Genomic DNA, 14,600 nt, shown 5'->3' with positions numbered 1-14,600 from the left:
TTTTAACAAAAAATGCAATTTCTTTAATAGCCCTAAGGCTTGAGGAGGCTTTTGCAATCTGTGTCTTAGATGGAATTTCTTCACCTCATCTAAACTATCAAATAAACATAAATTATTCATAACATTCCCTTTTACTGTTTTAATTTCTGTAGAATCTGTAGTGATGTCCCTCCCTGTGTGATTGCAGATCTTGGTAGTTTGTGTTTCCTCTTTTATTTCCCTGATCACTGGCTAGTGGTTAATCAATTTTATTACTCTCAAAGAACCAGCTTTTGTTTTCATTGGCTTTCCTTTTATTTTCTATTGAGTTATGCTCTTTATTTCTTGTCTTCTGCTTCTTGAGGATCAATATGCTCTTCTTTTTCTAGTCTCTTATAGTACAAACTGAGGTCACTAATCTGAGATCTTTCTTTTTTTCTAATATATGGTGCTATAAATTTCCAAGTAATGCTTTACTGTTATTGCACAAACTTGATATGCTGTTTTCATTTTCATTCTCCTCAAAATACTGATTTCCCTCTTCTTTAACCCAGAAGTTATTCAGAAGCATGTCAGTTGGTTTCCAAATATTTGGAAATTTTCAAGAGATCTTTCTGTTACTGCTTTCTAACTCAGTTTTACCATGTCCAGAAAACATACTTTGTATGATATGAATTTTTTTTATTTTTTGAGATTCGGTTTATGACCCAGAATATGATTTATCTTGGTAGATGCTCCATGTGCACTCAAAAAGCATATATATTCTGCTCTTCTGGGATGTTCTATAAATGTCCATCAGGTCAAGTTGGTTGACAATGTTGTTCACATCTTGTAGAACCTTATTCACATTGTCTATTCTATCAACTACTTAGAGAAGGATATTGAAATCTCTAATTATAATTATATACATATATCTATTTTTCCATTCACTTCTATCAACTTTTGCTTCGTGTACTTTAGAGCTCTATTATTAGGAGTCATTGTTATGACTAATGACTACTTTATCCTAGAAAGTAACTTTCTTTATCCCTGTTATATACTTTGCTCTAGAATCTACTTTGGTATTAATACAGCCACTCTAGCTTTCACTTGACTACTATTAGCATGAGGTATCTTTTTCAATCTTTTCAGTTTTAACCTTTTTATGTCTTTTTAAAGTACGATTCCTGACGGCATCTATTTGGATCCTGCTTCTTTACCCAATCTAACCACGTCTGTCTTTGAATTGGGGTATTTAGACAACTTATATCTAATGTGATTACTTATATGATTAAGTTTAAGCCTAGGCATCTTTTTTTTCTATTTATTCCATCTGTTCTTTGTTCCCTTTTTGCTCTTATTCTGGCTTCTTTCAGATCATTGAGTCTTCTTAATGATTCTAATTTCTCTCTTCTCTTGTTATTTTAGTGTTTTAGTGGTTGCTTTAGGGTTTATAGTGTATAACTTATCACAGTCCACCTTCGAGTGATACTGTACTACTTCATGTGTATAGTAAGCACTTTATAAGAGTTATTACCACTTCTCCATCTCCCGACCTTCATGTTATTGTTGTCCTGTATTTTATTTTGCGTATTTTTGAAACCCTATGCTACAAGAAGTTACATTTTAAAAACATTTAAATAGTAAGATGATGGTTTTATATATGTACTTATATGGTTACCATTCCTGGCACCCTTCACTCCTTTGTGTAGCTCCACTATTTCCGCCTATTGCCATTTTCTTTATGCCTAAAGGTCTTCCTTGAACATTTCTCAAGGCACAAGTGTGCCAGTGAATTCATTCAGGTCTTGTACATTGGGAAAAAAAAAATCTTCATTTAATCTTTGCTTTACAGAATCATCTTCCTTGGTATGATATTATAAGTCAACAATATTGTTCTTCAAGTATATTAAGAGATTTTATTCTACTGTATTCTGCCATGCGTTCTGATAAGAAATCTTGATGTCAACCTTATCTTAATCCTTCTCTATGTAAAGTGTCTTTTTTTTCTCTGCTTTTAAGATTGCTATTTATCAGGCACTTTTGAGCAATTTGATTATGATATACCTCAGTGCAGTTTTCTTCATGCTTCTTATGTTTGGGTTTCATTGAACTTCTTGAATATGTGGATCTATAGCTTTCATGAATTTTAGAAATTTTCAACCATTATGTCTTTAAATCTGTTTCTGGACACCTCTTCAATCCCGTCCTCCAGTGATTCCAGCTCCATTTACTAGGCTGCTTGAAAGTGTCCCACAGCTCACAGGGAATCTGATGAGTTTTCTTGAGTCCTTTTTCCCTGTGTATTTCATATTGAATAGCTTCTAATGCTAGGTCTTCAAGTTCACTAATCTTACCACTTCAATGTCTGATCTAGCACTACTTCCACCCCGTATATTTATCATCTCTGTCACTGCAGTTTTCAAATCCAGAAGTTTGATTTGGGTCTTTTTAAAAAAAAATATCTTGGGGCGCCTGGGTGGCGCAGTCGGTTAAGCGTCCGACTTCAGCCAGGTCACGATCTCGCGGTCCGTGAGTTCGAGCCCCGCATCAGGCTCTGGGCTGATGGCTCAGAGCCTGGAGCCTGTTTCCTATTCTGTGTCTCCCTCTCTCTCTGCCCCTCCCCCGTTCATGCTCGGTCTCTCTCTGTCCCAAAAATAAATAAAAACGTTGAAAAAAAAAATTTTTTTTAAATATCTTTTATGCCTCTACTTAACTTTTTTAACATCCAAAATATAGTAATAAAACCTATTTTAATATCCTTGCTTAATTCTAACATCTCTGGTAGTTCTTGGTTGGACAGGCGGATTTTTCTCCTCATCATGGTTTCTATTTTCTTGCCTCTTTGCATGACTAGTGATCTCTGACTGGATGCCACACATTATGAACAAATGTGATGGCTACTTTTATGTGTCAACTTGAGTGGTTATGGGGCACCCAAATTAAACCTTAATTTTTGTGCTTTTGAGGATGTTTCCAGATGAGATTAGCATTTGAATCGATTCACTCAGTAAAGTAGACTGCCCTTCCCAATATGGGTAGGCATCATCCAATCCACTGAGGGCCTGAAAAAAGCAAACTGCAAAAGGAATTCACCCCTTTCTCTGGGATTGCTTGAGCTAGGACATCATTCTTCTTCTACCCTTGCTACTCCTGGTTCTCAGGCCTTCAGACCTGACTAGCATCTACACCATCAGCTCCCTTTGGGACTCAACCTGAATTACACCACTGGCTTTCCTGGGTCTCCAGTTTGTAGACAGCAGACTGTGGGACTCATCAGCCTCCATTTGTGCGTTTGTCAATTCCTTATAAAAAACCTCTTCTACCTATGTGTGTGGCTGTGTGTGGGTGTCCCCTATTGTGGCCCGGAGGAACCACAATGAGGAACCCGGAGTTGAGGAGACGGAGCTGAAAGTCCAGGGAAAGCAAGGCAGCTAAAACTCACAGGGCTGAGTACCAAGAGGAGGCATGGGGCAGGGTGAGAGAGCAAACACTCAGGGGATCCATGAAAGGTCGCCTTTAAGAATTCATTGGCACATGAGGTTGACAAAATTACTCAACATCAGAGAAACTATCCAGTTGTTCCCAGGGAACAGTTCCTGACATAGGGCCAAGAATAGTACCTTATGATTCTAGACCTGGATGAAGTACGCAGAAGGGTCCCGACTCAGACTAAATGCTGCTCGTACCTTGCCTAACAAACCTGAAACTCCAAGACGCCAAAGAATCAAACTATTTCCTAGTTATTTACCTGAACAAACAGAACAAAGCTCAAGAATGTTGTATTAGTCAAGGTTCTCTAGAGAAACACAACCTGGGACTCTTTCAGTGCAGTGAGCAGGCACAATTGTAGAGCTCACGGCACTTGTTCCCGATCTTTTGGGAATCACTGTCCTTTGTTACCTGATGCCCAGTGACTTGAAAATGGCTTCATTAATTTTGTCTGATTTTTTTTTCTCTCCAGTTGTTTCGGTGACAGTAAAGCCAGTATCTCTAAATCTATCTTGGCTGAATGTGGAAATCATGCGATTTTTTTGGACTTTTTTTAATATTTATTATTTTTGAGAGAGAAAGAGAGAGAGAGAGAGAGAGAGAGAGAGAGAGCAAGCAAGGAAGGGGCAGAGAGAGAGGGAGACATAAAATCAGAAGCAGGCTCCAGGCTCTGAACTGTCAGCACAAAGCCCGATGCAGGGCTCAAACTCACAGACTGTGAGATCATGACCTGAGCTGTAGTCGGCCACCCAACGGACTGAGCCACCCAGGCACCCGCCTTGTGCTTATTTTTTAATAATAAGATAATGAAATTAATTTTAAAAATTATCCATAGAGGAGGGTAACAACAGGTTCAGTGGACCTGGGACAAAACCTTGACTTCTCCAAAGAGCATTTGTTTTACAAATTGGCTTTGGATCTTATAAATATGTTAGATACTTGCAAAACAAAACAAACAAATACATTTAAAAGCAATCCCTAAAAAGTGAAAGCAAAAATGAAACAATTAACCTAACTGTATCAAGTTGATGGCAGGATGACAGAAAGGAATTATTTCAAGCATGCACTAGTGGGATATAGCTGAAAAACATCCTGAAAACATTTTCAATAATATATCGTGGGTGGCAGCGTTGGTATTGGTGTTTTTAATATTGTTGTGTGACTACTGTAAAATGAAGTAAATATGTTGACATCATTGAAAACTGGGATTTCCGACACTGGAGAAAGAAAATACATGTGTAAGGTAGATGAGGTTAAGTACAATCCCTCTAGCATGCTGATTTTATTTTGGGAGTATCCATATGGAACCAAGATGAATACTGAAACACACAAAAAAACTCCATGTCTTTCTTAGTCTTGCCCTCTGAAAAGGCCTAGAAATCCCAACTCAAAAGCAATAAGCATCTTCGTATCCAGAATGCAGCTTTTAAATACTATTTCCCATTCAAAGAAATCAGGGGCTCCTTAAAGAAATAACTCCTTCAAGGTGCAGGCAGGAAATGTAGAGGATTAGAACACGCTGGCACACTAGAAAGCAAGGAAGGTGTCAGTGACCACTGGGTGGTGTCCAAAAGGCTCCGAAGCCAAGCTGAAGAGGCTCCCACTAGCCAAAAGTGGGAGAAATTGAGCACTGGTAAGAATAAGAACTACAGTGGATTGAAACACACCAACTATTTTCAAATTCATGACATCGTAATAATGATTAGAATAGAGTTAGAAGAAATACACCAAAAAACCCCTCTGGACATCTCTGGATAAAGCCAGGAAACCAAGTCATTATTTTGGAAACTATTTAAATAGAAAGAATCAAATATTTATACTATACAAACTAAATCTCAGTGTAAACAATACTTGACTATGTTTCTTTTTGAAGAAATATCCCAGCCTTTAAATGAAGCAGCAACAATATAATCACCATATCACCATTTTACACTTGATCTTAGCCAAAAGGCCGAGAAGCGATCCCTTAACACCATTTTGCACCGTAATATATTAACAGACTTAGTCAACGTCACCAATGACTAGTGACATCAAAAGTAGAGGGACATCCAGGGATGTTGCCTCGGTGGCTCAGTTGGTTGAGTTTCCAACTTCGGCTCAGGTCATGATCTCTCAGTCTGTGGGTTCGAGCCCCGCGTCAGGCTCTGTGCTGACAGCTCGGAGCCTGGAGCCTGCTTCAGATTCCGTGTCTCCCTCTCTCTCTGCCCCTCCCCCACTCGTGCTCTGTCTCTCTCTCTCTCCCTCCCTCAAAAATAAACATTAAAAAAAATTAAAAAGCAAAAAGTAGAGGGACATCTATACATTAGATGCCTCCTGCTGAAAGCAAACATCTCCTGTTAAGCATCCTTGCCAATCAATATTGAAACTGAATCGGACTACCAATTCCCAGCAAATACAAAGAGTCAGAGAAACATGTTCAGTTACACTGGGGAATGTAGTTAGCAAAATGCAGAACACGATATAGCCCCTAGAGGCCAAACAAACCGTTTCTTCAATGAATACATTCCAACAACAACAAACAAAAGGAGAAAATCTACAGGCAGAGGAAAGGGTATACTTGCCCTCCCACTGAAATAACTAGAAAACTGGACAAAACACATGAAAAACACAATTTTCAGGTGGAGAACAACAGGCCGCACACAACCGTGACCCCTGAAGGAAGGGAAAACAAGGAGGTGAGCCTGCTGGTCAACCAGCTTCCTGCCTGGAGACACATTCTCACCTCAGCACAGGGAGAAGCCTCTCAGAGCCCACCAATCTCCCTGAAGAGGAGAAGGCCAGAGTTCAGGGAGACCGAGGTTACTGAAATGTGCAGGGAAAGGTACCACAAAGACGGGGGCTACAAAGAAAAAGAGTTCCAGAAATCCGTGAGGGGGTTTCCTTCAGTCTTTGCTGACTTTGAAGCAGATCTGCCCAAGGTAAGAATCTCTAAGGACGGGCAAAAAAAACCCCTCAGATGAACAGGATAGCTGCCACCATTCTGAAAGCTGAACAAATCCCAGAGTTCTACACAGGTGTGGGAAGCAAACTGCGCTCCAGTCAGTTAGAGTGACCTGACATTGCCTGGCATTCAGTAGATTCCAGAAGAATCACGCCTTAAGAGTAGGGCTAGGGGCGCCTGGGTGGCGCAGTCGGTTAAGCGTCCGACTTCAGCCAGGTCACGATCTCACGGTCCGTGAGTTCGAGCCCCGTGTCGGGCTCTGGGCTGATGGCTCAGAGCCTGGAGCCTGTTTCTGATACTGTGTCTCCCTCTCTCTCTGCCCCTCTCCCGTTCATGCTCTGTCTCTCTCTGTCCCAAAAATAAATAAACGTTGAAAAAAAAAAAATTAAAAAAAAAAAAAAAAAGAGTAGGGCTATACTACCTCCAGAGTCAAGACAACTATATACACAATCTTAAAAAAGTCTTAAAAATAAGACTAGAAAGGATCAAGCTGGTCCACAAGTAACAACTGTCTAGCAAAGCAAACCTCAGCATTTTAAAAAAGTCACTAAAAACCAGACACTCAACAATGTAACATTCACAGCACCTGGCATCCAGCAACAACAAGGAATCACTAGAATCACTATGTGTAAAAATAGCAGGAAAGTAGGTTGACATGTAAAAAAAAAAACAAAAAACAAAACAAAACAGGAATATCCCAAGAGTAGGAGATAAATCAATCTATAAAAACAGACCAAGGGGGCGCCTGGGTGGCTCAGACAGTTAAGCATCTAACTCTTGATTTCAGCTCAGGTCAGGATCTCACAGTTCATGGGATTGAACCCTGAGTCAGGCTCTGTGCTGTTAGCACAGAATCCTGCTTAGGATTCTCTCTCCCTCTCTGCCCCTCCCCTGCTCATGGTCTTTCTCTCTCTCTCTCTCTAAAGAAAAAGAAAAAAAAAATCAAAACAAGAAGTTGCAACAGAGATGACAATTGGCTTGAAAAAATTTCTTTATTTTTTTCTGAAAAAATTTGAAAAGAATATTTTGAAGTTTACCTTGGCCATACTGACAAAAAGGTGGAAGATATAAACAGAACCAAGTAGAACATTCAGAGCTGAAAATTAAACTACCAGAAATGAAAAATTCACTTGATGGGCTGAACCACAGATTAGATACTATGAAAGATGAATGAGGGGGCAGCACCTGGTGGCTCAGCCGGTCGAGCGTCAGACTCTTCTTGGTTTTGGCTCAGGTCATGATCTCTCTCATGGGATCAAGTCCCGTGTCAGGCTTAATCACTGAGCCTGCTTAGGATTCTCTCTCTCTCTGTCCCTCCTTTCGTGTTTTCTCTCTCTCTCAGAATAAACTAATAAACTTTAAAAATTAAAAAAAAAATTTTTTTAAAGATCAATGACCATGAAGACAGCAATAGGAATACCTAAACTGAAGCAAAGACCTAGAAAGCTGAAAAGCAACAAAAAAGAACAGGCCCTCAGTGACCTGTGGAACTACATGAAGTGGTCTAACTTACATGTAATTGGAGTCCCAGAAGGAAAGGCAAGAGAGGAGGGATACAAAAAAATCTAAAGAAATAATGTGAAGACTCATCAAACTGTCCAGAGCAAGAGTGAATTTTACTAAAGGTAATTATGTTTCATTAACCTGACTTTTCTAAAAAGTGTTTATTCACAGATGACATAATCACCTATCTACACAGAGAATCCTATGAAATCTACAAAAAAAAGTCCTAGAACTAATAAATAAGGTTTGAAGATACAAATATACAAAACCAGTTGTGTTTCTATGTATCAGCACAAAACAATGGTAAACGACATGTAAGAAAAACACAATTTTACATCAAAAATCATGAAATACAAAGGCACACAAAATCTGTGTGAAACCTGTACCTGAGACCTACAAAATTCTGCTGAGAAACAAAAGATCTAAATGTGGAGATGAACTTACTTCATGGATTAGTTGCCTTAATATTTGTTGATATCGATTCTTCCGAAACGCATCTACAGATTCAACATAGTAACAAATAAAATCTCCAGAAGTTGGTTCTAAAATTTATATGGAAATGCAAAGGAACTGAAATACCCAAAAACAATTTTGCCGATTCCGAGACCTACTATAAAGCTATACCAATCAGAAAAGTGTGTTATCTTAGGATAGAAATACAGATCAATTGAACAGAGTGCAGACGGACACACAAATATGGTCAGCTGATTTCTACTCAAGTGCCAAGGTAATCGGAAGGGAAAAGAAATGCCACAGGAGCAACTGATATCCATAGAAGAAAAATATGCAACTTGACACCATTCACAAAAATTAACTCAACACAGAACAGAGACCTGAGCATGAAAGGTATAACTATAAAACTTCTAGAAGAAAGTATGAGAAAACATTTGCATCTTTGGAAGGGCCTATGATTCCTTAGGCAGGAAACAAAATGCACTAACCATAAAAGTAAAAATTAATAAAATCGTATTCACCAAAATTACAAATTTGCTCTTCAAAAGCAATGTTAAGAAACTGAAAGGCCAAGCCATAGACTGAAAAAATTATTCATAATATATATTTGACAAAGAAGTTATAACCAAAATACACGAAGAACTCTTAGATCTTAATATTTATGAGGAAAAAAAATAATTTAAGAAAGGGCAAAAGAGGTGCGCCTGGCTGGCTCAGTTGGAAGAGATGTGACTCTTGATCTCCGGGTTGTGAGTTTGAGCTCCACACTGAGTGTAGAAATTACTTAAATAAATAAACTTTAAAAAGGGGGACAAAAGATCTGAAAAGCTATTTCGCACATGAACACACAACATGGTCATGTGAAAAAGTACTCATCATATATCACCAAGAAATACAATTAAAACCACAAAGAAGGGGGGTGCCTGGGTGGCTCAGTCGGTTGAGTGTCTGACTTCGGCTCAGGTCATGATCTCTCAGTCCGTGAGTTCGAGCCCCGCATCGGGCTCTGGGCTGACAGCTCAGAGCCTGGAGCCTGCTTCGGATTCCGTGTCTCTCTCTCTCTGCCCCTTCCCCACTCATGCTCTGTCTCTCTCTATCTCTCAAAGATGAATAAACTTAAAAAAAAAAAAAACCCACAAAGAAGGGCGCCTGGATGGCTCAGTCAGGCGTCCAACTCTTGATTTTGGCTCAGGTCATGATCTCACCATCATAGGATAAAGCCCCACGTGGGATTCTATCTCCTTCTCTCTGCCCCTCCCCACTCATGCATTTTTTCTCTCTCTCAAAATAAAAAAATAAACTTAAAATTTTTTTTTAAAAACCCACAAAGACTATCTACTAGAATGTCTAAAATTTATGACCGATAATATCAAATGTTAGCAAATATGTGACCAAATGGAAGTCCCATAAATTGCTATGGATGTATAAACTGGACAGTCACTCTTGAGAATTGTTTGGCCACTCCTTTCCAGCTAAAACAAACTTACCATGTGGCAGGGCAGTTTCACTCCTAGGAATGAGTCCATTTTATACTTATAATTCTCCAACGGGCAAACAGAACCTATAGTGAAATACAGTGTTGCCGGGAGCCAGCGGTAAAGGAGACACACTGAGAAGGTACATGAGGAAACTTCTCTGAATGAAGGAAATGTTCCATGTCTTGGTTATGATTGTTTAACATGAGCAAATACATTTGTTAAAACTCACTGAGCTGTATTCTTAAAATGGGTAACCTTTATTATATGTCATTTATATCTGACTAAAGTTAAGACATATGGCAACCTTCTATAATATCTGGACCCCAGCAAAATCTTGATTTGAACAAAAACTATTTTTAAAAGTAGGAAAGGGGATTTTTAATGTGCCAAATATTGGATGATATTAAGGAATTACTGTCAACTTGGGACTAGGCCATGGATTCATTTTACAATTACTTCTGCTTTTATATGTTTGAAACTTTCCGTGATAAAACACTTAAAAAATTAAAGCACCACTTCAAACATTCAGAGTTACTATACAGAAAAAGAATTAGATTCTACAAGAAGGAATCACGTAAGGAAACTCTAGAGTCAATAAGAGAATGAGTGAGCCAACAGGGCAACGTATGGCCCTGTAAGGTTAGGTTGTTCACACAAGGAGCTGCTGACGCCCAGATCTCCTAACTACCTGCCAGGTGACTAAGAGGACATTTCTGCAATTAGTGAAGCTGGACAAGCTGCCCCCGAAGGTCCCTTCCAGCTCCAAGACTCCATCAACGGTGGATCCATGAATCTGACTTCTGGTCCAGTTTTCCTGAACAAGTCAGCACCCCAATACTCCCCAGCCTTACCAAAGAATTATCTATACTACTTGATATTTCACAAAAACTGTTTCAAGATATTTTCCATTTTCTCAGTTTTCATATATCTGATATGCCCTTTTCTTAGACCTTTCCAAAATCAGAATCATGCTTTATACCTCTCAGAATCTTCTATTCCTAGCACAACACTCTGCACATACTGGGCCATCAAAATGCTTTCTTGACAACACCTTTAAAGCCCATGTTACTTTGTAACATTGTGCCCTTTTCCCTGGCCATTCCCGTCTGTGCCTTCTCCCACCATCCCCAAGCAGAGACCCTGTTTTATACCACATCTGTGGCCCCCAAGTGGGCCTAGAAAGGGACTCTGTGCATATCCACAAACAAAATGAATAAAGAACTCCTTCTACATCTGGAGGCTGTTAAATTTTTGAAGTGACAATGATTCATTCTGATGATAAAATTTGAATACTGAAACTGCCTTAATCACTGAAAATGTCATTATTCTAACTGCACAGGTCATACACACCTTTACCTGGGGGGCTGCTAACCACCACAACCATGGAGAAAGCTAAAAACTCTTCCCGGTGGCCTTTCTCCTGAATTCTCTGGGCATCCAGTGTTTATATGCTTCCCTGTGACCATCCAAACGAGAAGCAGGCAGAGGGTGATGAGATCCTACAAATGCCAGGCACTGCACTGAACACTTTATTATCAAGTCATTTAATTCTTACAACAATTGCAGTAGGTATTATCAGCATTTGGAAGATGTAGGACAGCTAAACGGAGCTCAGTAATTTGCTGAAGCTTCTCAATGATGAATCTGGGATTTGAAACCAGATAATCCTGGCTCAAAACTCATGCATTTTTATGGAACGGGGCGGGGGGGGGGGGATTCCTCTTTCCTACACAAGTCTTGAAATAACAGAACATAGTGGAAAAATAGTTTTATGGGGGAGGATACTTTTCTTTACAGGTCCAAGGACAACTTGGCCTCCAGCTTCTGAAAAGCTTGCTCATTCCCACAATTTACCGGAAAATGTCCAATTTCAACAAATACCACAAGGGGGAGCTAAGTCCTAAAAAGCTTAAATATGCTTCCAGGTAGATTAAATGTCTCATTTGAATCCTGACTCCCTAAGAAAGATAAATCTGAATACTCTGCCATAAGTGACTCTTTCTAAGACACAAATCTAACCACATCCCTTTCCGCTTAAAACCTTCCAAGGATCCCAATCCCAAAGAGCGTAGCACTACCTGTCACAACACAGAACTTCCTTTACCTATCTCCCTATCTCCCTCCAAAAGACGCCCTCCAACCACACCCTCAACTATTCAACACCAAAAAGGCTTCCATGGCTTCCCCAAAAGGCCTTCTCTTTGTAATACCGTCCATCTCTCTGAACATGTTATTTCCTCGGTCGAACCGCATGCTACCTCCCTCTCCACCTTCTATTCAGCAACACATGTCAAACTCCCGTTTGTCCTTCAGCTCCTGCTGAAACTTCTGACCTTCTCTGCCCATCCTCCCAGCACAACGAAATCAGTGTATCCAACACATCATTCTCCCATCGGGAAAATACTCTCTGCCCGTATCATATTATGTCCCCAGCGAAGGTCTTTATCTCCCTGCTGGACTAAAAGGTCCTGCTGGGGAAGAGCCATGTTTTATAGGTTTGTCTATGCCCGGCTCTGACACACCGCAGATCTGAGCTAAGAACCCATCAAATTATACACAGGTGACCCATTTCAGAGGCTGAAGTCAAAGGATCAGCAGTAATTTTAAGTTCTTGATCTCATGCTCAAGATCAACTCAAAAACCGTAATTAATCGATAACTCTATCTGAAGAAGCTATGTATGTCGAACTTACCGTCTTAGTTAAATAAATTATGAATGAATATATTATAAGAATTGCATTTTCCAAAGGTGAGACACTTGCTGGCTCTTCAGCATTTGTTTCTAGTTTCTTTTTTGCATCAACAGCATCAACAGGACTGCTTTCTGTTGGAATTATCCCTAAAATTGAGGGTGAAAATTAATATTTTATAATATGCTTTAGAGTAAGACTTGTTTCTCTTCGTTTAAAATATTTATCGAGTGCCCACCGAGTATGAGTCAGTGGCTTCTCTTAAAGACGTATACAGACTTATAGGGGCGCCTGGCTGGCTCAGTCAGTAGAGCACGTGGCTCTTGATCTCAGGGTCATGAGTTTGAGCCCCAAGTTGGGCATAGAGATAACTTGAGATAAAATTAAATCATATTTACTAAAAAAAAAAAAAAAAAGACACAGTTTCTATAGGTCTTATATAAAGACGTATATAACTTATATAATTATGCTCTTAAAGAATTCTAGAGAGAACAAAATTCAGAACACCCATTCGAGCCATCACGCCCTTCCATTATGAAATGAACGTATCTCCAACACACCCTACCCCTCACCAGATCTCCCATCATGTCTCTGGCAAAACAACTGCTCTCTGAACAGTATTTAGTCATGGGAATTGAGAAAAGCAGAATCTTATGGGTTTGTTTGTTTTTTTTCCCACACGGACACAGCTGCATTTACCAGATGTTCATTCAGTGCCGGTGAAGCATTGTGTTAGAAACTTCAGGCAACCGCTGAGTAGAAAAGCGTCAGCTTGCAGACCCGCAGGTGGACTGCACCCGTGCTTAGCACGGTGTCTGGCCCCTGGCAGGTGACTGCTCCCTCACAGATGAATGACAGCTACACAAAAGAGAACAAGGTAAACGCCCAGAGACGCTAACAGGAACTGCTTACAGAGCGGGGGCTGGCCTGAAGCTCTGCTAAGCCTGAAAGGGTTTCACTAGAGGAGGTGGCGGGGAGGTGACCTCAGTTTGAATTAGTTGAGGCTGGGCCCGTTCTGTAAACAGCTAGGAGCTCAGCAAGCGGTGAGGGGCGGAGGAGGTGACTCTCCCAACCCAGAGACTCCATTCACGATGGATCTATGACTGTGACCCTGGGGAAGTGTCCACAGTCAGGGCGGCTGAGATGTACGAAGGGACATTTGGGAAGATGAGCCTGTAAGGGTAGCTCATGTCATCCTGTGGCAGAACTCAGAAGGACCGGGCAAAAAATCTGTTTTTAATTCTGCAAGCAGAGGTTTTCCTAGCCTTGAAAGTTTCTGAGCAAGAGCGTTAACGAGACATCGTGGCATATGACTCATTTTCAACAAGCTGAAAAAACTCTTTTGACTCTTTTTGAGATAAAGACTTTAGAACTAGAGAGGATGATACATGAATGCAACGTCCTCGGAACACGGGAGGCCTCTGATAGGTCATTTCTTCCCCAATTACAGAATTCCTGCCCATGCCGTGGCTTCTCCTGAAGGCCCACACGGTGCTACCAGGTCTCATGGGTAGCGTTTTATCCCGGGTTACACACCACAACCTCGAAGGACATGGAACCAGTAATGGTATCACACACACCACCCCCCACAGCGGACACACAAAATAACACAATTAGCCTTTCTTCAGTAGCAACCTGTTGATGCCATTATTGGGCTTGTCGTCTTGTTTTTAAATAGTCTCCTCAATCCAAATGAAGTGGGTTGCTCTCCACTGAGTGTTTGCTGCGCCCTGTGATTAATGCTGACACACTGGTGTCAGGCCACGTGGGACCACGACACGATGCACAACTTTCTGTACTGCTCCCCACGGCGTACAGACACCTAGGCATAAATATCCCCTTCACGGTTTTTAAGGTTTTTGCCATGTCCAGGTAGCAAATTAACACAAGACCTGAGCCACACTGTATTCTACTGGGGGCGGGAGAGGGGGGAGAAGAATTTGTGGGTTTTAAAGCAGTGGCTCTTGGGGCGCCTGGGTGGCTCAGTCAGTTAAAGCATCCAACTTTGGCTCAGATCATGATCTCACAGTTCAGGAGTTCAAGCCCCGTTACGGGCTCTCTGCTGTCAACATGGAACCTGCTTCAG

The 14,600-nt window shown here is 40.6% G+C and overlaps 1 protein-coding gene across 10 annotated transcripts in view; it reads right to left on the bottom strand.

Moving 5' to 3' along the window:
- The window catches only part of MIA3 (MIA SH3 domain ER export factor 3), a 55,650-nt gene that overhangs the window by 25,212 nt on the left and 15,838 nt on the right, over window positions 1–14,600 (bottom strand). For all 10 annotated transcript variants that reach the window (XM_043567804.1, XM_043567806.1, XM_043567805.1 and 7 more), the window contains exon 6: window positions 12,518–12,663. In XM_043567804.1, coding sequence (XP_043423739.1) covers window positions 12,518–12,663 — 146 coding nt within the window. The remainder of the gene's footprint in view (window positions 1–12,517; window positions 12,664–14,600) is intronic.

Source organism: Prionailurus bengalensis, chromosome E4 (genome assembly GCF_016509475.1).
Source record: "Prionailurus bengalensis isolate Pbe53 chromosome E4, Fcat_Pben_1.1_paternal_pri, whole genome shotgun sequence".
Lineage (NCBI taxonomy): Eukaryota > Metazoa > Chordata > Mammalia > Carnivora > Felidae > Prionailurus > Prionailurus bengalensis.
This window is presented reverse-complemented; position numbering and strand designations above follow the sequence as displayed.